Below are 22,513 nucleotides of genomic sequence, written 5' to 3'. Positions count from 1 at the left end.
GGCTTCAAATATTCAGTAAAAACTAACATATTAATGTGGTTTTGTTGTACGTTTAATCTTGTGCAACACAAACTACGTCCACATTCCTGGTGTTGCTCAGAGTTTTGGAACAAACTCCTCCACAATGGAGCCGCTTCCAGCCATGCTGGTTGTTGTTGGTACATTAATGTTACATCATTGCGTCAAGATTTCTAAACAAGATGTGCGGTGTAACCTCAGAAAATCTTAGATTTGTTGTTTTCTTGTAGTACCCTGTTTGCGCCACTAGGGGCACCCTGCTGTAGTTTAATGAGACACTTACAAGTGTGTTTCTCTTACGAGCGCTGCCGCTGCTAACTGCGAAATGCTTCCAACAAAATGGATTTCATCCATTTAAGATTATTGGACTATTGGACGACAATCTGTTTCAGATTTACAGCCTTAGTCACAACTAATCATTTGTTTACACACACACACACAAAAAAAAATACAACTAAAAAGAGGCCCATCATAATATTACAACATCCTGGATTCCAAGCTAATGTCCTCAGATGTCAAACTACAGTCCAAAACGCCAAAGTATTAAATTGACATTAATCTTAAACCAAGAAAATCAACAATTGCGCACATTTAGGAAACTTAAACTAGCAAATATTTCTGATTAAATAAACAGAAAGAGGTTTATTATTATACACGTTTATATCCATACAAGATTAAACGTCACTCTGCTGGAAAATAAAGTTCTTAATTTGGCAAAATCCTGCTTGATTTTCATGCCGAAGTTTTTGGAGCTTATGATGCCTCACAGACTCTCCATATTCAGCTTTATGGAGCTTTATTCAGCTTTTTTTAGACCCACGAGGGGCCCTGACAGGAGGTACCCCACCCACCGACGTCACACTGAGTATACTCACTAACCTAAACAAACACGCCAAAAGCAGACACGCACACAAACACCTGTTTTTTTTTGTTCCCCCCCCCCCCTCCCCTCTGGAGCATCTCCGAGCGGCTGCAGCCGGCTGAACGACGACGACCGAGTCAAGCGAGTCTCCGCGAGGAGCTTCTCACCTCTCCTCGGCAAACCTTTCGCTTGTTTGTACTGAATCAACAACCACATCGTGTTCGTCCCAACTGAGGTTTGGGCACAAACACCAGCAGATTCAACTAAAAAAATAATAATAATAATTGCTATCCGGCATGTTTCTCAACTGAGAGGGTTTTTTTTTTGGTTGTTTTTTTTCAGATCCGTTCTCGTGACTCCGGCACCTTTTGCAGCTCATAATGTTGGTTTTGTATTTAATTATTGTTGCAGAGAGAGGCACAAATAATGTTTTTCATTGATTGTTTGAGATGTGCAGAGATAGTTCTGGAAATCCCCTGCAACCTTTTCTGCAAATCAAAGAACTCAAATGTGGGATAAAAAAAAAAAAAAATGAATCTCTGCATCTACATTTATTCTAATTACAACATCTGGCTTCACAGATAGTGAGAACGGTTGCTGGAATAATTAAGCTTTCAGGTTTTGGGTTGATTTTTCCATTCAAAAGGTCCAGCAGAGAGTGAAAAAGCAAAAAGACCTGCATTAATTAAAAAAAATAAAAAATAATAATAATAATCCTTCAGGGCTCAAAATAAAAAAAATTAAAAAAACTAGAAACCATATATGGCCCAGTGCACAGCTAACTGATATGTTATTAATGTTCTCATTTAACCGAACGTTTTCCAACAATAATCCACATACAGGCAACTGATCGCGTATTTATGTGCCAATATCACGGCAGTCTGAGGCCTCCGCACATCCAAACACACACATGTTGTCTTTTGGTTGGATTTTCTTTGGTTCAAATAAAACTGAATTCCGAAGTGCAGAAATAAAGGGTGGATATAAAAGAGCACATCCTGTACACGGTATATCAGATCGGAGACTCGCTAAGGCAACAAGCAGGCGGAGGCTCGATTGGAATCCGGAGCAAAAAAAGTAAAAACAGTAACTCTTCCCATCCCCCCCCCCCCTCCACCCCCATCACAGATTAAAAACATTTCCCAGTCCGTCCACACAGTAACCGCTTCACAAGCAATAAATAACCATCTACATAATATGTCTATAAATATTCGAGGGGTGAGGAAAAAGAAAATGGTGGTGTTGTTGCAAGAGAGATCAGGCGAGGTGGGGGTGTGGGGGTCTCCTCTCTTTCTGGTTTTTGGGTATTTTTTTTTATTTATTTATTTATTTTTTTAAGTTTCACTTGGCGACATTGTCCATCCTATAGACTACAGTGGTGGAGCTGTCCTGGTGCGACTCAGTGGGAGACACCTTTTTCCAAAGAGGGGCTTTCAGAGCTAGCTCTTGTTGGAGGCTCTCGTAATCCATGGGTCCGAAGAAGTGCTGCGGTTTCAAATCGACACGAATGACAAATTAGTCCCGCTCTGTCTGTGTGAGTGCGTGTTGTGCTGCAACATCAGTCCATTTGATCATTTGAGTTTAGTTGGGAGTGTTTTCACCAGCGTGGGCGTCAAAATGTTCAGAGGTTGCTGCTGTTGTGCACGAATGGAGCGCGGCACAGAGACGTGCACGGAGCAGGAGGACGCCATGACCTTCGTGAGCAAGTACTCCAAGTTTGATCTCTTGATCAACATCAGCACCCGAGTTACTCACCGATACGTGAACATTTGTGATTTCATCGCGGACCTGAAGCTTGAGCAGAGAAACAGCAGATTTGATCAAACATTGGGTAAACTATTCTTCTCCGTTTCAGCTCTGGTAGTTCCGACGTACGCTCCTCCATGTAGCTGCTTTTTAATATCACCCGGGTTCAGACAGATCTGCTACTCTACAATATTTTCTAAATTTAAACACAATCATTCGGTGATGAATTTAATGGCATCGTAGCGAATGTGGTGATCGATGCATATGGTTGGTTTTCTAAAGCAGTCGCCGTTTCAATAGCCGTTTATTGTGAATTTCTGTAAAATTTGCATGTTGCATTTGAATATTTCTTGAGTTTTTAACAGCTGCTACATTGGTCAAGTTTCTTGTAAAAAATTTTTTAATCTCAATGGGACTTTCTTGGTAAAATAAAAGGTAAAAAAAACCAAACTTTAAATACTTCCTGACGGCGGTGAGCCGGTCGAGTCATTGAGTGACATTCAGGTTTCAAGATGAGCAGAACGTCGCTGTCCGAGACCGAAGAAGGCGCGTCGGGTCGGGAGCAACCTGGTGGGTCATCTTTGACATTTGAAGGGTTGTTGCACCGTGAATTCGTCCCCCGGCGTCAGGCTGTCAACACCGAGTTCCTCTGGGACCTTCTGAAGGAAAACATTCGCCGCAAACCACCCGAACTGCGGGGCGATGACACTTCGGTTCTCCAGCGCGGCAACGCTCACAGCGCATTGAAAACTCAGCAACGCAATCGTTGCTCCCCACCACCCCTACTCATCGGATTTGGGCGCTCTGCTTTAAGTTTCAGGTCCATTTAAAAAAAATCACAAATGTTCACGTACCGGTAGTCACGACAATGTGTGCCACTCGGGTGCTGGTGTTGATAAAGTGACGTAACGTGGGAGCGCTCGCTCATGAAGATTACAGCTTCCACCTGCTCCGTTTCTGTGCAACAGGAACAGTCTCCAAACTTTTTGATCACTCCTTGTATTTTTGTCATACTTCTGTAAAATCTTGTGACTCACCAAAGAAGTGTTACATATTACTTAACTTCTTTAGTTGTGACAAATTTAGGAAATTGTGTTCCTTACATTTCATATACAATATACACACACAATGTGCAGCAAACTGAACAATATCCACCCGCTTTAAAAAAAAAGGTGACCAAAAAATGTTCAGTATGCAGGGAAATAAATGAAGCGTCTTCCACAAGAACTCCAACAGGGTGAGAGCACATCCGGAGGAGAAAGAGGACACAGGTCATCTTCTTTTACTCTTTATCGGAAACTTGTTTTTTTTCCCACTTTAGGCGTGCAACTGTGAGGAAAACAACACGCTACAAATCAGCTGATTGAGAATACTAGCGCGTGACTGACATTAACCTCCTGCCCTGCTGGAGAAAAGCTGCCTTTTAATGTGTTTAATGAAAGAAATGGGTGAAGTTGTTGTTGTTGCTGATGGCTTCCCCCTCCTAAATTATAACAGTGTTGTGTTTCCTTACCCGCTGGTCCCCTCCTTCTCTGCGAGGATCGTGCTTCTTGGAGAAGTGTCTCAGGTTGTCGTAGTTGTGGAAGTTAAAAAGCTCCACGAGGTCCTGAAATACAAAGACAGACGGGAATATATGCATTTATTCAACAATATTAAAAGGCAATATTTCATTCTGATGAAATAATTTTTCAGATGTAAATCCTTAAACAGGTCATGAGATCGTCTGCTTTACAAAAAGTAATCCGATCGTATATGCAGCAGAAGCACATTGCTGCGCTCTCTATCTGGACCTGATCTCCAGCTAATCATTAATCAAACATCACTTCCTTATTAAACTGCTGCAGTCAGACTGGAACAATGTCGAGTGAGCCTAGTTATTACCTCATAAATTCTGCTGAATGATTCATGATCATTAATAACCAGTTGAATGAACATCTGAGTGACACCAAAGGTTTTATGTTCTTACTTGTTGTTTTTGTTTTAATGGCTTATTTTATGTGAAGCACTTTGTAACTGAAGTTTAGAAAAGTGCTGTACAAATAAAGTTTGTTGTTGTTATTATTATTACTGCTGCTGGTGATCTGATGCAGCGCTCTTTTTGTACATTTTGGTTGCACTTCAAAAGTACTCGACAGGTGACTGACAGTCATTGCTCCGTCTCTTTTGTATATATTTCTGTGCATCCTGCAGCGATGATATACTCTGCTGTTTGAGGACGATACGTACCGTGCAGAACTGTATTCCTCTCACCGAGTTGCCCAGCTTGTCCAGCGGAGGCGACCAGCACATTACTCCCATCACGTTGGGCACCACCAGCAGGATCCCCCCCGCTACTCCAGACTTGGCTGGCAGACCGACCTACAACAGGCACCGGTTACATAACACAAGATCAGCTGCATCTACAGTAGAAACCGGGCAACAGCACAAAACTGAAAAAAGAAAGTCGGTAAAGAACATCGAACACAGCTTCTATAATTCATCAATTAAAGCAATCGAATTATTTGCAAAACAAAATACAATAATTATTTGGATGTTTTTTTTTCTTGTTGTTCACTTGAAATTAAGACAATAATACAAAAACATGACTGCATTAAAAAGGTACTGCAGGTCTTTCATTGTCCAGTTTTGTGAGTGTACTGAGACTTGCTCATATTTCAGACCCTCCAGGATTTCACAGTTTCTTTGCGATTGTTACGATTAAAAATACTTTATTTTCTTCAGCATTTCTCGAGGAAAATAAGTAATTATTTTAACTTCTACCTTATGAAAAAAGGCTTGTATCTAATCACTTTCTATAATAATGAATAATATTCATTGTAATTTCCTAAAATTTTGTTTGTTTTCTCTTTCTTTGCTGACTTTAATGTTTTAGGTCTGATTGTTTTGATTCGGTTTGATGTTCTGCAGCACTTTGGTCAACTTTTGTTGTATTCAAATGTGCTTTATAAATAAAACGGATAATTCTGATCTTTTTTAATTTTCTAAATTTACAGAACCATTGGGCTCAAAATTAAAAAACAAAATCCTGAGTTAACAGCTTTACAAAACACAGACTACATATCCTCCAAGTGCTTAACAGTCTTTATATTATATTAATTCAACACATATTATATGCACAGAGTGAAGTCTGTGTAAACTCATGTAATTTAACACATACTTTATGATTGGACTAATGCAGGGAAGTGCGATGATTGGTCTCCTAATTCTCCCGATAAGACCACGTTTCCCTTAAACCCAGTCACTTCTGGTTTAGCAGGGGTTTTTTTTTTGAAGAGAAAAGCAAAGAGCCCCACTGACTGTAAACCAGTTATTTTGTTCATAAAGTTTTGTTTTGAAAAGTTTACTTTGTGCTGTAATGTTTTCAGCAGAGTTTCTACTGAGAACCTTTATTGTGGAAGAATTACTACAGGAATAATTACAGCAGACATTGTTTGAAACTGAATTAATCATTACGATCATGAGATCCTGAACAAGATTTGCCTTCTTGTACATAATGTGTGTTTCACTTACATGGAAGGCAAACTGTCCGGAGAAGTCGTACATGCCACAGGAGTGCATCAGACTCAGGGTGTTCCTCACCGCCTCGGGGCTCAGCACGCGCTCGCCCGAGATCGGGCAGATACCTCCGTTGGCCAGTGTGGCCGCCATGACGCTGGCGCTCTCGCAGGTCACCTCAATTGAACACAGCTGGAGGCGCACACAAAGGACCAGTTAGTACAGTTTCTCTTATCACAGTTTTCAGTAACAGCAAATTCAATCGTGGACATGAAGGAGAGAGAAATAAATAAATGACTGTACAGTGGTAGAAAAATGCAGCTTTCAAGTATTTAATAAACAGTTTAAATATGATGTCAATCACATGTTGTGGCCTTCAGAGTCTCCACATCTAAACGCAACTGAACACCATCATCAAAACACCAATAAAGCCTTTTTTTTTTTTTTTTGCATTATCTTAATTCAACATGCTGCTGCATCGAGTGCATGACAATATTTCAGTGAAGCTCCTGTATACAGTGTAGAAGCTGTTTGTATTGTACAGGGAAGCCAACATGAGGAAAAAAACTGAAACTGAAACGTCGAACCCGGATCTCTGAAGTCCAGGGATACGATTAATAACGGAAGAAGAGCAGCGACAAAGCAGGAAAACAATACCCTCTCATTAAAGATTCACAATATGTGAAAGAAATTAGAGTAACGCTCACTTGAAAGTAAAAGTCCAGGACAGATGTCATGTCTGTCCCCTCTGGGAAACACTGCAGAGAAACAAAACAGACTTTAAAACAAGTAGAAACACATTTATTAACTATGTTGTTGTAAATATTAACTTTATGTGTTAGCTTGAGATCTTTTTCAAGAGAGAAATGAGAGTGATGTGGGTATATTTAAAACTTTAACGACAAAATAGTGAGTGTCACAGGTGGAGGTGGAGTTAAGCGTGTACAAGTCTGTGACTAAGAAGTGATATTTAAAAAGCATCACCCGCTGATGAAGATGAAGACGAGTGAGGGTTTAACGTGGAATTATAAATTAGAAAGGCTGTAAACATTATAAAAAAATAAAAAATAAAAAAAAAAGAACACCTGAGCTCTGAGGAGAAAAAAAACAATGTCATTTATGTGTAATGTAAATTGTGTTGGAGCATGACTAGAGTGCTGTGGTTTGACTTCATTTAGACATGCAGGATTTTAACGATCGACGGTATCAAATGCTTTCGAGAGCTCAATGAAAAGAGAAACACAAACTTTGTCTTTTGTTTTTTTTTAAAATCTGGAGCAAAGACAATGCTATCTTTTACTGAAAGTGCAGCTGTTACCATCCTGCGACCGGCGTGAAAACCAAACTGCTGCATTTCTAGATCAAGAAAGCACCACCATCTTTTGTTTTATACTCTGCATTGGCGAAAGAAAAATACATCTATTTAAAGTTAATCTGAGTTCATTTTATCCCAGAGAAAATCGAAAAGAATTATAGTCAGTGGATTGTTGAAGATTTTTCTTTTAAAATTTTCAATTATACATGTGAATATATATTCACATATAAATAAAAAAATCACTCCTGATGTGGCCTCTGAAAAAAAAAAAAATCTATCCAACAAACCAGTTCACCAAGAGACTAAATGAAAACTTGCACACAAAAAAACAACAAACAAACAAAAAAAAGCCACCCATCTCATTTTCATATTGATTTGCTCTCGATGCTTTCAGGGCAGAGAAACATAAATAAAACAAAGCGAGCAGTGCTGTGCGACTCATCCAAAGTCAAACCTTTTTTTCTTTCAGGTAGTAACCGATGGCAAAGTTCCTGTCTCCTGACTCACGCTCTGACTGGAATCTGTTACACAATGAGCAGAGCGCTCCCATTACACAGAGGAAGGAAATGTTTGCACTGTGTGTGTGTGTGTGTGTGTGTGTGTGTGTGTGTGGAATTCCATTACCCCACCCCTCATGTGTACAGTACAACCAGAGCTCTCATGCAGTCCTGTGATGATACTGCAACATGAGCCCCAGCCCTTAATCTTTTCCCAGAGGACCCTGTTAGCATGTGGCGGTCTTGTAAAACCTGCCCCGAGTCAGTGGGATTTGGAGCATATTAATTAATCAAAGTATGCAGTCGTTTGGTGAAACACTGAAAACTTACGTGGCGTTGCTGAAACCCACGTACTCATTTCCTGCCAAACTTTTGAGAAAGTTCATGACCTGGAGGGAAAGCAGAGACAAAGTGATCAACTGTGGTTCACGGTATGAGGTTCAGTTTTAAAAATGATTGGTGACCTGTCTGACGTTTCCTTCAACATTTACAGTATCTGTGTCCCAATTCCAAACTACATAGCAGTAGTAGACCGTATGTATTAAGTGCTATGCTACACTGGTTCATCTGTTTGTATACAAGAATCAAGATGTCACACTACCTCAAATGATGCACCAATGAATTGAAATCATTTTGGACTATTATCATTACATTATATATTTTAAAAAACAGACTGTTTAATAAATACAAAATTAAAGTAATAAAACATGGGTAAAACCAGGCTTATCGTGACTGGATCTGAACAAGACGCTGTGAAAAAACACTTGCTGCACCTAAGTGTTATAATGGTGCTGTATTAAATACATATTAAAAGATTTTTTTTTGTTGACATGAGTGACTCTGAAACACCAGATAATGTTGAAAGTCATGTATTTTTCAAGGAGTGTGTTTGAATTCAAGCATATTTGTACAGTTCAAATTGAGAATTTTTCAAAAACTTTCAAGACTCTTACAAACCCTGTTTGATCCATAAATCTAAGATTCATAAATTATCACTTCAGTTAACTCTAAATACTTTGACCCAGGTCTGTCTGATACTTACATAGTCAAATTTCTCTGCGTTGCCTTCACCTTGCTGTGGAGAGAACAGAAGAATAAGCAGTAAGTACAGTTCATTCAGTCAGAGACGTGGCAGATGACAGACATCATAGAAGGTAATATTAAAATGATAGATGAGAGACTGCTGACAAGTTTGAGCTACAGAATTAGGAGATGTGAAACGATTTTATTACAAATACAATGCGAGAAGAAAAAAGAAAATCACGTGAGTTTTGTAGAGAGGTATATGAAGGTAAATATAAAATGTTAATGTGATTGGTTTGCGAATAGGTTACAAAGAGGGAAGTCTATTTGGAGTTAAAGGGAGATTTAGTAGACGTGTGCATTGCCCGAGTTTTAATTATTAATCTCACTGTTTGAAAATTTGGTTTCAGGTTGATTTAAATTGTAAAATGCGTCTATTTAAAAATACGTAATAGCCCTGATTGTGTGCATGTTTCTACATAAAGTATGACATGCACAGGGATTTGGGTGTACACAGGAAAGTTTTTATTATGGGATAACATAATGCAGGTGCTTGTGCATGTGTGTGTCATCTGTCAGCCAAAACGGAGGGAGGGGAGGAGGGGAAAAAGGGGGCAGGGAGGGCCTTCCTCAATGATGCTGCCTAGTCCCACAAAGAAAACACAACAATAGAAAAAAAACAGACACACATGCACATTTAAAGTGCTGTAGTATCTGCTACAAATTAAAAATACACAACTATGCATGTTTTTGGATGGGTTTTTTAAATTTACATGTACTGATTCATGTGTACATTTTAAAGTTGTACAATAAACTGTGCAGAAGAAGAAGAAAAAAAAAACACTGATGGAGGTGTTAAAGAGTCACTACATGGGGTTTCTACAGAGCTGATTGGAGGAGAGAGAGAGAAGAGAGGGGGGAGGGGGGGATCGGGAGGGGATAGATATGGAAAAGGAAGAAAAAATTACCAACGTCATTTGACCTGCAGCAGCAGTCATTATTTCCCACAGTTCCTAAGTCTGGAAAATATGCAACATACAAAAACAGCAACAACATGTAGCCTTCAAGCACCATGTAACAACAGTTTGGGGCATCCTGCCAGGGCAACCATCGCATAGTTTTTCCACCGAGGTTTACTAAAGCTAACCTGACCAACAGCTTGACATTTAAAAAAAATAAATAAAAAAAAAAAAGGCGAAACATTAAAAGACACTGATGACAATGGTGAGCTGATGTTGATGAAAAGGACACATGCTGCGTTCAAATGGGGTCGTATTTATCGTGTACACGAAAAGAGTCTGTATGAACGGCGCCCTCTCGTGGTATTCACGATGTCAGAACATAACCTGAAGCTCACTAGTTGTGACGTATTTGCTGATGTTTACAGTGATGTCAGAGGCCATGGAAGTACATTTTTCATTGGATGTTAAGATAATATATTGTAATTCTAGTCAGGTAGTGTTTGTCTTCATAACTTAGATAATAGTCTACGTCTGAGGAAAACCTTGATCTTCCCAACGGCCTCATCATTTCTCTCCGTGACTTTGCATTTCCTGCATTACTTTACCCGCCTGTTAACTTGCTAAATTGTTAGCCTCTGTGGTTTCTAGACGCCGTCCACGTTGCGGTTGCCTAGCAACAGAGTTTTTATCACTTACCCACTTGAAGGCCAAACATACGGTGCACACGACTCCCCATGTTGTAACCACGAAGTCACGAGTTCCGTTTGAACGCAGCAACAGATACACATGATCTTTCCCAGTAAACGTGAAGTGATGTCTTTGAATCTTTTAGTTTTTTTGTGCAGCTTAGCAGGCAGTTTGACAGGTGTTCTGTGGGATGGAAGAATAAAACACCTCTCCGTCTGCATCGTAAATCAATAAGCAAACTGTTGGGCAAACTGTCTGAATTGATTTCTGCAGGCACAGTAGCGCAGCTATTATAAAGCTCCTGACGTGTAAGGAGGAGCTCGCTGTATGATGTGGTATCCGACAGAAGAGAACAAAAAGATCTCCTGAAAGAGAGGACTTAAAAATACAGCGCATGTACTTCTGCTCTGTCTTGGTATAACTCTGCTCACACCGTTTCAGGAATAGTGCGAGATTTTAGCCGATGTGTCTGCTGCTCGGTGCCGAGCAGGCGGCATTCAGTTGTTCATATCAGAGGCTTTTAATGTTTCCTGCTGCGGCTGGAAACACAGCTGATAGGAGCTGAGAGACAGAACGATAAAACTGGACACCATGAAACCAAAACAATGCGCTTAAAGATACTAAAACTCAATGTTGGGCTGAGAGAAGCTGCAGAGTTGTGATAGCTCTTTGTAGGAATATTAGTACGCCGCCATCCCTTCTAAATTACATTTGGGATTCATCCATTTACTGATAGAAGAATATTGATGAGTGTTATAGTAGCTTTAACACAGGGGTGTGGGGTTTATATTCATTTTCTGTTTTTATTTTACTTCTGTGAGAAAACAGAAATGTAATTCCCCAAAATGTTGAACTATTCCTTACAACTAAACTAAACGACTATAAATTTAGAAAAACACTAAACAATTTCTACATTAACTCCAGCATCTTTTTTTGCATTATGTTATGTAAAATAAAGTTACTATTATATCCGTGATATATCAATATCGGCTGATAAAACTGGCCAACCAATAAATCAGTCAGGCTCCATTTACTAGTTTTTACTTCTGTACGACACTTGTGAGCTCACAAAATGCTAAGTTGCTAACCAGCTGTGAATCCTGGACTTTGTTGTGTGACAACAGAAATAGAAACGTCAAAGTTTAGCAGCAACGTGAAATAATTTCAAAAACATACCATTGCAAACTGGCTTTAGTGACAATTGGACATCAGCGGTCATCTTGGTTTTAAATGCAAAGTAAAGATTATGGTTGTGATTTAAAAAGGGAGAGCGTGTGGTTGTACTCTCTTAAGGTTGTGCTTTTGTATTGTGACAGCCTGCCAATATCCCGTCTGTAATCACTGCATTCAAAATCCCAAACGGCAACGTTTTAATTCAGATAAATGCCTGAATGATTCCCCGGTAATCTGAGACTATCTGATCAATAATATGAGTCAAAGTACATTCATATTAAATACTCATATTTGTAGGGTGATAATGGAAATCAAGCACATAACAGAAAATCTATTTATAAAAAAAAAGGGCAAAATGGGATGTCAGCAACATGTAGACACTGAAAACGCACAGACCTGATCTCCTCTGTTGCCTTTTACTTTCAACTGGGCCACATGCTTCATCATTTCTCTTCATACATGGAGGACGGATAATTTTGGCACCATCTAAAGTTTAATGACCCAACAAGGATCTTGACTCTCTCTCTGGATTGCTTCCACTCAAGTAAAGAAAAAAAAACTGATCATCACACCTCTGAGCTTTGTCAGTTTACTGTTTCTTGCAATAGCCATGTGAATGCAGTAAGGACAAAACGCTTCATTAGTCATACGGTTCAGGTCAAAGTCTAAGTGCTTGGGACAAAAAGTGGACATGAAGGCCATCTCAAGAAACCGCTGCAAACACCACTCCTTCAAGTGGATAAATTTGTTTAAAGACATTGCAAAGCAAAAAAAACTGCAGTACCATCCCGCAGCTGCGAGCTGGCACATCGTAATGGTGTTATAGGCAGCTCTTGTGTGAGTAAACGTGTGCACGTGTTTGCAAATAATTCACTGACTGCACTAAGTCAGTCAAGAGAGCTGGGTCAGGGTTAAACAATTAGAAATTAACCTCAGCGTGATCAATAATTACCGAGCCCGGGAGTGGTCACGGAGAGTAAAAAAGATTTATATCAAGACCATGTTCCCAGAGCACAACAGGTTTTCTGATTGAAGGGTAAAGTGCATTGCACCTGCTTCAAGTGTCGGTAAGTGAAGTTGGTCGTTAGGCAACATTAGTCGTTAATTAGTCAGTGCGATTACACAAGTTGAAGAATATGCAGTGCATTATGATTAGTAGAGAGCCTGCTGTGCGCACAAACTAATCCCAACGTGGGAACAAACTAATCCCAACGTTGGAACAAATTAATCCCAACGTGGGAATGAATTGTGTGTTGTGCCGACGCAATATCATTTTGTGCGCTCAATGTAGTAAAACGTGGCCTCGATATAAATTGTTTTTTTTCTTTCTATGACCACGCCTGAGCTTCGTAAAGATACTCTTAAGTGCATGAAAATGTTACACTGTTGATATGAAAACAAAGCTAGCGTTAAAGCCAGGTTTAATCCCTTCTTTTTTTACAGGTAAAACTGAGTTGAGCTGGTTTGGTTTGATGGAAGATTAATCTCTCTTCACGCCGAGTTACCTAAAGAGCGACACCAAACTCTGGTGCCCGACTTCTTATCTGCTGCTGGTGTGCGTGCACCTGCATTTGACTTGCTCTCCATGCAGGTTATTTTCAGCTGGTACACTAACAGCGTGTGCCGGGGCGGCTAAGTGCCCTCCAGGAAGGATTAGCACAAGTCTTAATCACCACAAAGAGACACATGGCACTGGACTAAGGTAGCAACCTATAAATACTGCTAATAAACTGAGTCAAGAGTCATAAAACGCGTAGAAAGTCAAAAATCTGCTGAATCAACACGGCAAAAATCATAAAGAGTATCTGAAGATGGTTTTACAAGTGTGGAGAGATGTTCAATCATTCAAACTGCATTAATGTGAATATTCTTGAGTGGGTATTGTTGTGTTCAAACTAAAGTAGGTTAATTAAGCTACTGTTAACAACAAAGTCTTATCTGCCACCATTATTATCTACTTGATAAAGCAGCTCAGTGATATCCACCACACAAAGGAGGTTTCAGAGGAAATGACTTAAAAAGACAAAGGAAGAAAGAAACAAAAGAAAAAAGAAAAGAAAAAAAGGAAAAGTGTGACTGTTTTTACCTTTATCAGTGAACTACAAACAATAGCGCCAGCGTTCACCATGGGGTTGTGGGGCTTATCTGTCAAACAACAAGAGCTCTGTTAGTATGCAGTTGAGGATCAAAATGCAAACATTTAGTCCAAGAGCTCTGCCTATAGACATATCAAACAATGAGAAACAAGGATACACAGGGCACATGTTGACTTAAGATATTTCAGATATAAAAAATATATAGCCGAGGCTGTGCGCTGCCTTCAGTAAAATATAAACAAAAAAGCAGCATAATGAATTTAATATGTGATTTTGTATTGGAAAGTTGCATGGCAAGTAACCAAGTGCCTGTGCAGACCCGACATTAACAAGTGGCCACTTTGGATCGGATCTCACTTCCCCACTACATGCAAATGAACACGTAAATCACATCAATAAACATGGTAAAGGTAAAGAAACACGAGGAGAGTTGAAGTTGAAGCACCAGGCATTTAACCAATTGAGTCTTTTTAATGCCGTCTATTCGATGTCATATTTCACATTTGCAAATGTCTGAACACTTAAGTTTGTAATTCATAACCTGAACCGTCAGATTCGACCTCGTTGGTTCAAGCTCAGATGATTGAATTACTCCAGCAGGGTTTATGGGATATTTGGGATGGGATATTATATCATATTTATATGACATACATATATGTCATATTTCACATTTGCAAATGTCTGATATATTATATTATTTATATTACACAGACGCCCCCCTCCCCCGTCTCCACTGCATTATGGAAAAATGTGTGTTTGGGTTCTAAAGGAAAATCAAACTGTGAAGTCTCACCTTCTTCATTCAGGAAGAGCTTGTTGAAACGGAGGCCACTGGGCTCCTTCCCAATGAAACTGTGCACGTACTCCGTGCCGTGGTCGTGAACGGCGACAGCGTACTTCAGAGGCTTGACACAAGACTGCAGACAGAAGGGAACCTTGGTGTCTCCTACCGTGTGTCTACGACAGATAAAAGAAAGCACGTTATCTGAGCAGGCGAGGCAGCCAAAATTTAAACGATTAGAAGCTGGAAATTCTGAATTACTTCCACATGTGGAAGACCTGAAGAAACATGAAAAGGACGATAAAAATAGAGGCAAACGTAAGCACTCATTAATAACCAGTAATTAATCAAACAACATGACAGTATTCAGGTGAACCATTAACTCAAATGACAGAGATTTACAGCATGATAGCATAACTATGTTATCTTTATGACTTCTTCTGTTCCACAATCATAACAAACACACCTGATGGAATTGTACAACCAACTATCGGAGAACAGGCCGTTCAAAACAGCTGCTGACATCAAAACACCACATTTTGGACAACTGTCTGTTTTCTGGGAAGTACTCATGGCTTCAAACACCTGAATATTACACAATAAAATGAGGCCATTAAGTTTATGTAAGCTTCACACAGACCAAATCAGATTCACTGCATTTTCTTTTCTTTTATTCAGTCCACCATCGAGATACAGAGGAGTCAAATACAGCAAAGCCTGAGCGTCATTAACCTTTTTGTGACACTTCAGATTTACCCATTTGATCCCACCGGTCACAATCACGTGTTTCCAGAAGTGTTGCTGTTGGTTTTGGCCAAAAGAATTTAACTTTTAAATTAAAAAAAATATATAAAGTAAATGTCTGATGTAAAATCTATCAATGTAAATGTTACTAGTGTGAGAGATCACACAACCAGACTAGTTTACTTTCTGCTTGCATTTTTTTGAATAAAAGACGTCTGCCTTAGATGTCTTCAATAAGAAGTAAGTAAAACATCTTAATTAGCCTTAAGGGTCTTTTACTGATCCATTTTGAGAAGTATTTATACTCCTGCATGTATATTTTGCTCATAAGAGGTGTAGATTTGTTAATGGTCACTGTTATAACAGAATATAAAACCCAATATTTCACAACTTCAACATAAAATCAAAAACAGCACAAACTGCGTGTTAGGGAGATCTAAGGAGTAAAATCCATGTACTCAAATTACAAAAAAATATTTGGGGATTGGATACATTTTAGCACCTCTGGTCTGGTTATATTTAACTCTGAAATGTATTGGTTTTACAAAAAAAAAAAAAAAAAGTAAATATTGTTTTCCGGTTGCTCCAGTTCAAATATATTCAAACTGACCCGTTAGCATTCCTCACTGAAACCACTGGATGCCACCGAGTAATTATTCAACCAGCATGAGGCAGAACAGTGATTTCACACAGGAACACTCACAACAGAGCGCCACCATTACAACCATTGATAGAAACATCAAGCAAACCGTCAAAGTAATGAGCCATAATTTATGAAAAATTGCAGCGGCGCTTAAAATCTGTCTCACCTCTGTCCGTCAACCGTGCACAGAGAGACCGCCCACAGGTCAGGGCTGAATTTGGCGAGCTGAGGAATGTAGTCCGCGACCTGAAAGAGAAGCAGAGCAGGTGAATGAGTGTCGGCGCAGCGGCGGCTCGTCTTACAGCGCTTGACGTCGGCTCCGGCTCACGCTTCGATGGAACGGCACACACCAGCGACACAACACAATAACAAGACAAGGGGTCAAATCCTCATCTGCAGATGAGAAGGGAATAATCCACCCACAGACACTCGAATCAAAAGGAGATAAATTAGGACGAAGTGTTTTTCTTCTTTAACTTACACTGCTACAGGGAGTCATTTTCATCATTCGGGAGAGTTTTGGCCTGATTTGAAACAATGAACAATGATTTGTCCAATGAAAAGCCGATACTGGAATTTTGATGCAGATACCAGTATTGAGTCAAATTAATTCCGCTAACTTTATATTTTTTTTAAGTATATATAAATGCAAATATTTTTGCAATGATACATCAAATGCTGTTCTTGAACACTTTTGACCCTTCTCAAGAATTAGAAATGTAATGGAGGCCGGATATCTTTCAGTTCATTTTCCACACTGACATCAGTGCATTGAAACAATTAAAACAATTTCTACTTTACCCCTTGCATCTTTTTCTGCTTTGTGTTCTGTAAAAATTGGAAAGAAAAAGAAAAAAAAATGGGATTCCAATTTTCATCACTAAAGTGTTTGTTTTGGACACCTGAAAACAGAATTTTGAAAAATGTTCTTCAGAGTGGATAAATCTTTAAAACAAAGACTAGAACTACCACTATTTACTGGTGTACAGCAATAAAACAAAGATTCCCGGAAAGTAATGACACCAGCATCATCGTATAGAAACACAATGGATTACTGTATTCCTGGTCATCAGATGGGATTTGTGAGTATGACCCATGATCAAATCAAAATTTTACACCCTTTCATATTTCTGACAACAGAAATGAACCAGATTCTTTTATACATGTAAAGAAGAAAGACTTTCATTGAGGCAGAGTTATATGATGGGGAATAACTGCCATTAATTCTTTGTTTCATGATTTCGCTCCTCTCTTTTTGAATGTCTGAACATTTTAGCAGCGAGCACCAGAGAGATGACTCAACAAACAGAAGAGGAGCTGCCAAATCTCCACTCCAGTGTGAAAGTAGCCGCTAACGCTCACCGCGGCCGGGAACGCCACAACTGTTCATTCAACGTGTTTGAGGGTGGATTTTTTTTCCCCCAAGTGCAAGATGGCGGTTTGCTATTAGAGATCAGAGTGCTGCAGTCTGGATACGTAATCAAAGACTGATCTACACCTTTGATACCATCTGACTGTCAGAGCAGACTGATGGTAGTGAATCTGTAAATAATAATTATGACGCAGCAGAAAAGAGAAAAACCAAAGAGTCATGGATCGAAGGACACACCTGCCCTCCAGAGAGATTTTTGGCACTCTCATACAGCTCATCAATATGGGAGGAGAAGGACTGGAAGTCTGGGATGACGAACTTCTTTCGGAAGGCCTGAGTGAGCAGGACAATGTTGCTCTGGACACACCTGATGAATAAACCACAAACAGCAGGACTGCATGCAACTGAAAATAAAAGTTTGTCAACCAAGTTTGCAACTCTGAAGTCTGACAAACTTCGGTGAATGTTAATGCGAGTAGTTTGATGAAGAAGCTTCATCGTAACATATTGATCAGCTTTTTCCATCTGATCCGACATGAACCCATGTAGTGATGGATGATCGTTCTCACACTGCTGGAGTGAGACCATGAACCCTATGTGACATCTTTGGATGGTTTCAGAGATGCTTATCCTCAAGTTTTAGATCACTGAGTACAAGTGAGTGTTTTCCATCTGTATCCAGGAGCTATTAGAGAAACTGTATCTAAGGGTATCTTGAGGTTTTACTGGCTTAAATATGACAAACAAAAAAAGTTTATCGTCGGCTAAATACATGTTTATTTAATCTTACAATCTTACTAATCTTTTTTAGTGTTGTAATAGTACTAGAAACCATGTGTTTGACACCGAGTGGAATCTTTATGAAATAAACATAAGTCGATAATATTCCTATTTTGGATGCAACCATAAATCACATCCGTTGATATAATTCTTACTTTATAAATGACTAGAAGGATCTGATGCGTCCCAAAATGCTGCTGTTTGTATTTATATAACATCCATTTTTGAAGTTGCATCATTAAAAAAATATGGTCATCAAAGTGTTTTAATACTTTGTTGAGGCTGAAGTGAGTGCAGGTTCTTGTAGACTGTGATTTAAAAAAAAAAGAAAGAGAAAAGACAGAAAGAAAGTGACACTATGAAAATTGAAGATAGAAAACAGCAGGACACGACGAGCTTTACTTCTTGAACATTTGCCGGTCCAGTGTGACGCCGTCTGTCGAGTTCTTTAGAGTTTCTTTGAGGGTGTCCATGCATTCCTTCAGTCGGGGGTCTCCGGTGCGAAGTCCCGTAGCTTTGAGGGCCTGAAATGATACAACGGAAGCAACAATAAAAGTTTATTAAAGACAAATAGGTTTAAGGAATGTTTAGAAACAAAAAAGAAGAAAATATGTAAGAGGCAACAACCAAAAGCAGCTCGTTTTGCACGGCATTTATTTTTCCCGACCAAAAGCCGCCGAGCTGAACTGAATCTGAAGGACTTACTGTGAGAAATTTGTGAGCAGGAATCTTCTCTTGACCTTCTGCGACTGTGTAGAAGAGCAAATCCTCCAAACTGGGAAGAATCCCTGCATTTCTTCTCCTGCGTTAGAAAGTGGTAGAGGGATACATGTATAAGAAACAGTACTTCCTGTCACTTTAAAGTACTCACAGAAGGAAGCTCTGCTAAAAATGACTTTGTTTAAGGTGACATTTACGTTGTAAATAAACTATTTTAAAGTTCATTCTGGGCTGAAGTTTGCGGCTTTAGCAGCAAATCAGAGAAGCAGGACAAAATACACTTCTGCCGTTATGTTAATTAAAATAACTGCAGTCCCGCAGCCTGGATGATATGCAGCAGGACTGATCTTTAACACCAGCCATAATAAAGCCTCTTCCCACCTGTCCTGCATGTGTAAACACATTAGAGCTTATCTGTGGCTGTTGATACAGTCTTAACACATTTGTAAGAGATTTCAGGGACACACAGTAGCAACAAGCAGCATTGGTCACAGAGGGGTGTGTGTGTGTGTGTGTGTGTGTGTGTGTGTGTGTGTGTGTGTGTGTGTGTGTGTGTGTGTGTCTTCACAACAAATAACGTTACATTTTATAGCAGAGATAATGATGCGGTCGAAGCTTAACGGGCACTAAAAAGGGGAAAATTAGCCACAACAAGAAGCAGAAAGGTCTTGGTTTTGACGAGTTACCCAATATTGATCCCGCACCTCTAATATTTTGGTGCCCCGACGCTACGCGTTAACTCACACTGACACTAGAGTCTGGAGCGGCGTCAGACCAGGCCTAAATTCCAGGAATTCTCTTGTCTGTAGTCGTGCTCGGCCCTCTGAGGCTCTTGGATTAATAAAGCCAACATCGTGGCCTGTTCACATGCCGGCCGTGACACAGAAGCACGGTCTGCAGCGCGGCCGAGTCGGCTCAGTAAAGAATAGGATTCAAAGTTTGGTTTGCGGGACAAGTTGGGAGTTATACAACTTGAACAGCTGTTGTTGAAATGCACAACTTCAGTTCAAGGAAAGCTCTAGTGCATCTTAACTTCACCAAGACGGACCACAAACAAAGCCAGTAGCCTCAAACTGCTTTGCTCATACTCTGAAGAAGAAATGATGCCCTTCAAAGCAACCTTTAATGTGACAGCACATTTCAATGAAAATCTCCATTAAACCGAGACGTTGCACGACAGCGGCCGCGCTGCACAACGGACACGTTAGTATTTGAAATTCCAGTATTCAGGTTAAATTGACACTACGGGGTGTTTGTTTCAAGATGAAAACCATCTACGTCCACACTAACGGGGCTAAAATGACTCTTTCCATTGCTGCATTCACTGGTTACAACCGGGGTTGTTTTAATCCTTCACCGGTGGGTCTCTGTGTTTTGATGAAGTCTGGATTCAGGAAGATGGTGATGGCCTTTCAGACTGGTCGGATGACGACTGAAGCACCTTGCAGGGATTTTCCAAATGCCAGCGGTTTTCCGGAGTCGTCGCTCAGGTGATGCAACGTGCACGCTACCTTTGCGAGTCTTTCCATGGGCGCCCTTATTATTGTTGCTGCTCCTTCCACATGTGGAAGTAATCTTTCGCTGAGGTTAATCAGGGCCAAGCTGGACATTCCAAAAGTTATCTTTCCTTTTCCGAGAACAACGGCTTAATTAATAAATCGATACCACCAGGTTCTAGTTCGTCTTCGGCGCACAGAAAACAAGCGCGCCATTTCAGGTTAAAAGAGCCACCGGACACAGGAAATGCTCGGTATTTGTACATGTAGACAGTAGTATCATTACAAAAATGTAAAATTCAAATGCAGCTGCTAGCATAGACAACAAGGTCAGCAAGGTCTGTGATTTGTTATCCATTTTGTATTAACCACCGGTAGTCAAGACATTGCTTTTAAAATAAAACGGTGTCTGTGGCGTTTTTAAAAGTCCGGAGTAGTTTTAGACGCTTGGCGCAAATCTGGCAAAAGTTATGCAAATTAAAATCAAAACATATTCGTGTGGATGTAGCCTCAGCGCGCACCTCCTCCCAGCCTTCATCTCTTCTCCGTTTGGCACAGCTTTTGTTCCCCACAGAGTAAACATACTACATACCTGCCTAAACACTCCACATACAGCCGAGGTAACAGCGAGCGAACGCGAGCGAACAAACTCGCGTCAACTGAAATGCTGTCTGTCAGGTCTGCATAATTCAAGGAGAGTTATTGACATCCGTGTCTACAGCAGAATCAACAGCTGCACCGGTCGAGGCACCAGTCAAGGTGTGTCCATGCGGGTAAAGCAAAGATGACACACCTCGCGTGCATGCAGAAAACAGGACGTATTGGGGCAATTCAAAAGGGGAACCAACTCTACGCATCAGGGTGAATCCATTAGTCATAAAGCGGTCACGCTTGTGTGACGTCTCCCACGGCTGTGGAAGAGATTTGTCAACTAGTGTTGTCGGGGTTATCCCAGTTTGGGTTTGAAACTACAAATCTGTAAGAACTGCCTGTATTCAACGTGAGGCGTTCAAAAGAGGCGTTATGGTATTTGCTTATGTCCGGCTAAGCTGTGGTTTTGTTTCCAAGGTTGTGTAACCGTTGTTCATACAATGGCAAGTTCACATGTATTGCCCAAATGCCTTTCGAGTAATTGAATTTAATAAAGTCTACAATATAACGCTGCTATTTGCAACAGTTTTTGTCCAATTTAACACGCTCCTGAAAATGCCTGAAAGCCTTGTTAAAAATTAAAAGGTCTTTTAATATAAATGCAAACATTTTATTCCCTCACCGAGATCAAGAATGGCAGAGCATCGTTGTGGTGGACTCTGGCAACACCACACCTTTATCCGGGTCTAAAGAAAAGGTTCGGTTGGTTGCATTGTGGGAAATGTAGGACCCGGCGGCTTCTCTGGCTTGAATTAGGTATCTAAAAATCAGAATATCTCGGCCTCAGTTGCGTCAGTTTATAAATCCATTTCCTGTCACTTAAACTTTACAGAAGCTCAAAACTAAATCACGAAAGTATATTTGCTTTGTCTGCTGAATGTCGACAAGCGATGACACATCATACTCGCCTGAGTGCTTTGTGTTTACCTGGTAGTTTAAAATGTTTATCCTCTAGGCAGCAGATAAGGACCGAGTTCATTCCCAGAAGACATCAAATATTTCCTTTCAGAAGCCATTATTACAGGCCGCGTATCAACCGTGTTCAAAGCTCGTCACTGTTCCACAGATGGCTGAATTAACATATCAATTTCACGTAATCCTGCTGTTGATCTGTTTTATATTCTCTGTTGACACCAGCCGACATGAACTAAACTAAATGAGCAAATGCAGCGGCGTGTGTTTAAACTGCAAACAGATCGGGTGTGAATATTGCTTAAAACACCTTGTTTGCCTGCATTTGTCCGTCTAAAAATCCTCCCGGGCAGATGGCTCGGTCCATTTGCCGCTGAATGGCTGCTCACTGGAGTAAGCAGAACACTTTCGGAGTTTCCTGGATACAAGGAAAAGACCAGGCTTTTGTTTTCACCATATTTGTTATGCTCGGGAGGAGTTAACATTTTACTGGGAGCAGAGTGCGATGTTAATGGAAGCTCTCTTAGTTGTTTTTAAGTC

The 22,513-nt window shown here is 40.1% G+C and overlaps 1 protein-coding gene across 4 annotated transcripts in view; it reads right to left on the bottom strand.

Annotated features, from left to right (window-relative positions):
• glsb (glutaminase b) overlaps nucleotides 1-22,513 on the bottom strand; it is a 36,718-nt gene that overhangs the window by 11,130 nt on the left and 3,075 nt on the right. The window contains exons 2-15 of one of the 4 annotated variants that reach the window (XM_069154906.1): nucleotides 18,900-18,996; nucleotides 18,597-18,718; nucleotides 17,652-17,781; nucleotides 16,209-16,288; nucleotides 14,668-14,831; nucleotides 13,865-13,923; nucleotides 8,976-9,008; nucleotides 8,264-8,322; nucleotides 7,891-7,957; nucleotides 6,829-6,879; nucleotides 6,137-6,313; nucleotides 4,853-4,984; nucleotides 4,140-4,232; nucleotides 954-2,365 (exon numbers count right to left, since the gene is read on the bottom strand). In XM_069154906.1, the coding sequence (XP_069011007.1) occupies nucleotides 2,222-2,365; nucleotides 4,140-4,232; nucleotides 4,853-4,984; nucleotides 6,137-6,313; nucleotides 6,829-6,879; nucleotides 7,891-7,957; nucleotides 8,264-8,322; nucleotides 8,976-9,008; nucleotides 13,865-13,923; nucleotides 14,668-14,831; nucleotides 16,209-16,288; nucleotides 17,652-17,781; nucleotides 18,597-18,718; nucleotides 18,900-18,996 (1,408 nt within the window). In that variant the 3' untranslated portion in view covers nucleotides 954-2,221. The other 3 variants (XM_069154907.1, XM_069154908.1, XM_069154910.1) reach the window with 3 other exon arrangements.

The sequence above is a fragment of the Embiotoca jacksoni genome, unplaced genomic scaffold, assembly GCF_022577435.1.
Source record: "Embiotoca jacksoni isolate LCO1_2020_lvr unplaced genomic scaffold, fEmbJac1.0.p SCAF_2, whole genome shotgun sequence".
In the NCBI taxonomy this organism is placed as follows: domain Eukaryota; kingdom Metazoa; phylum Chordata; class Actinopteri; family Embiotocidae; genus Embiotoca; species Embiotoca jacksoni.
The sequence above is the reverse complement of the archived record's forward strand: the minus strand, read 5'-3'. Positions and strand labels throughout refer to the sequence as shown.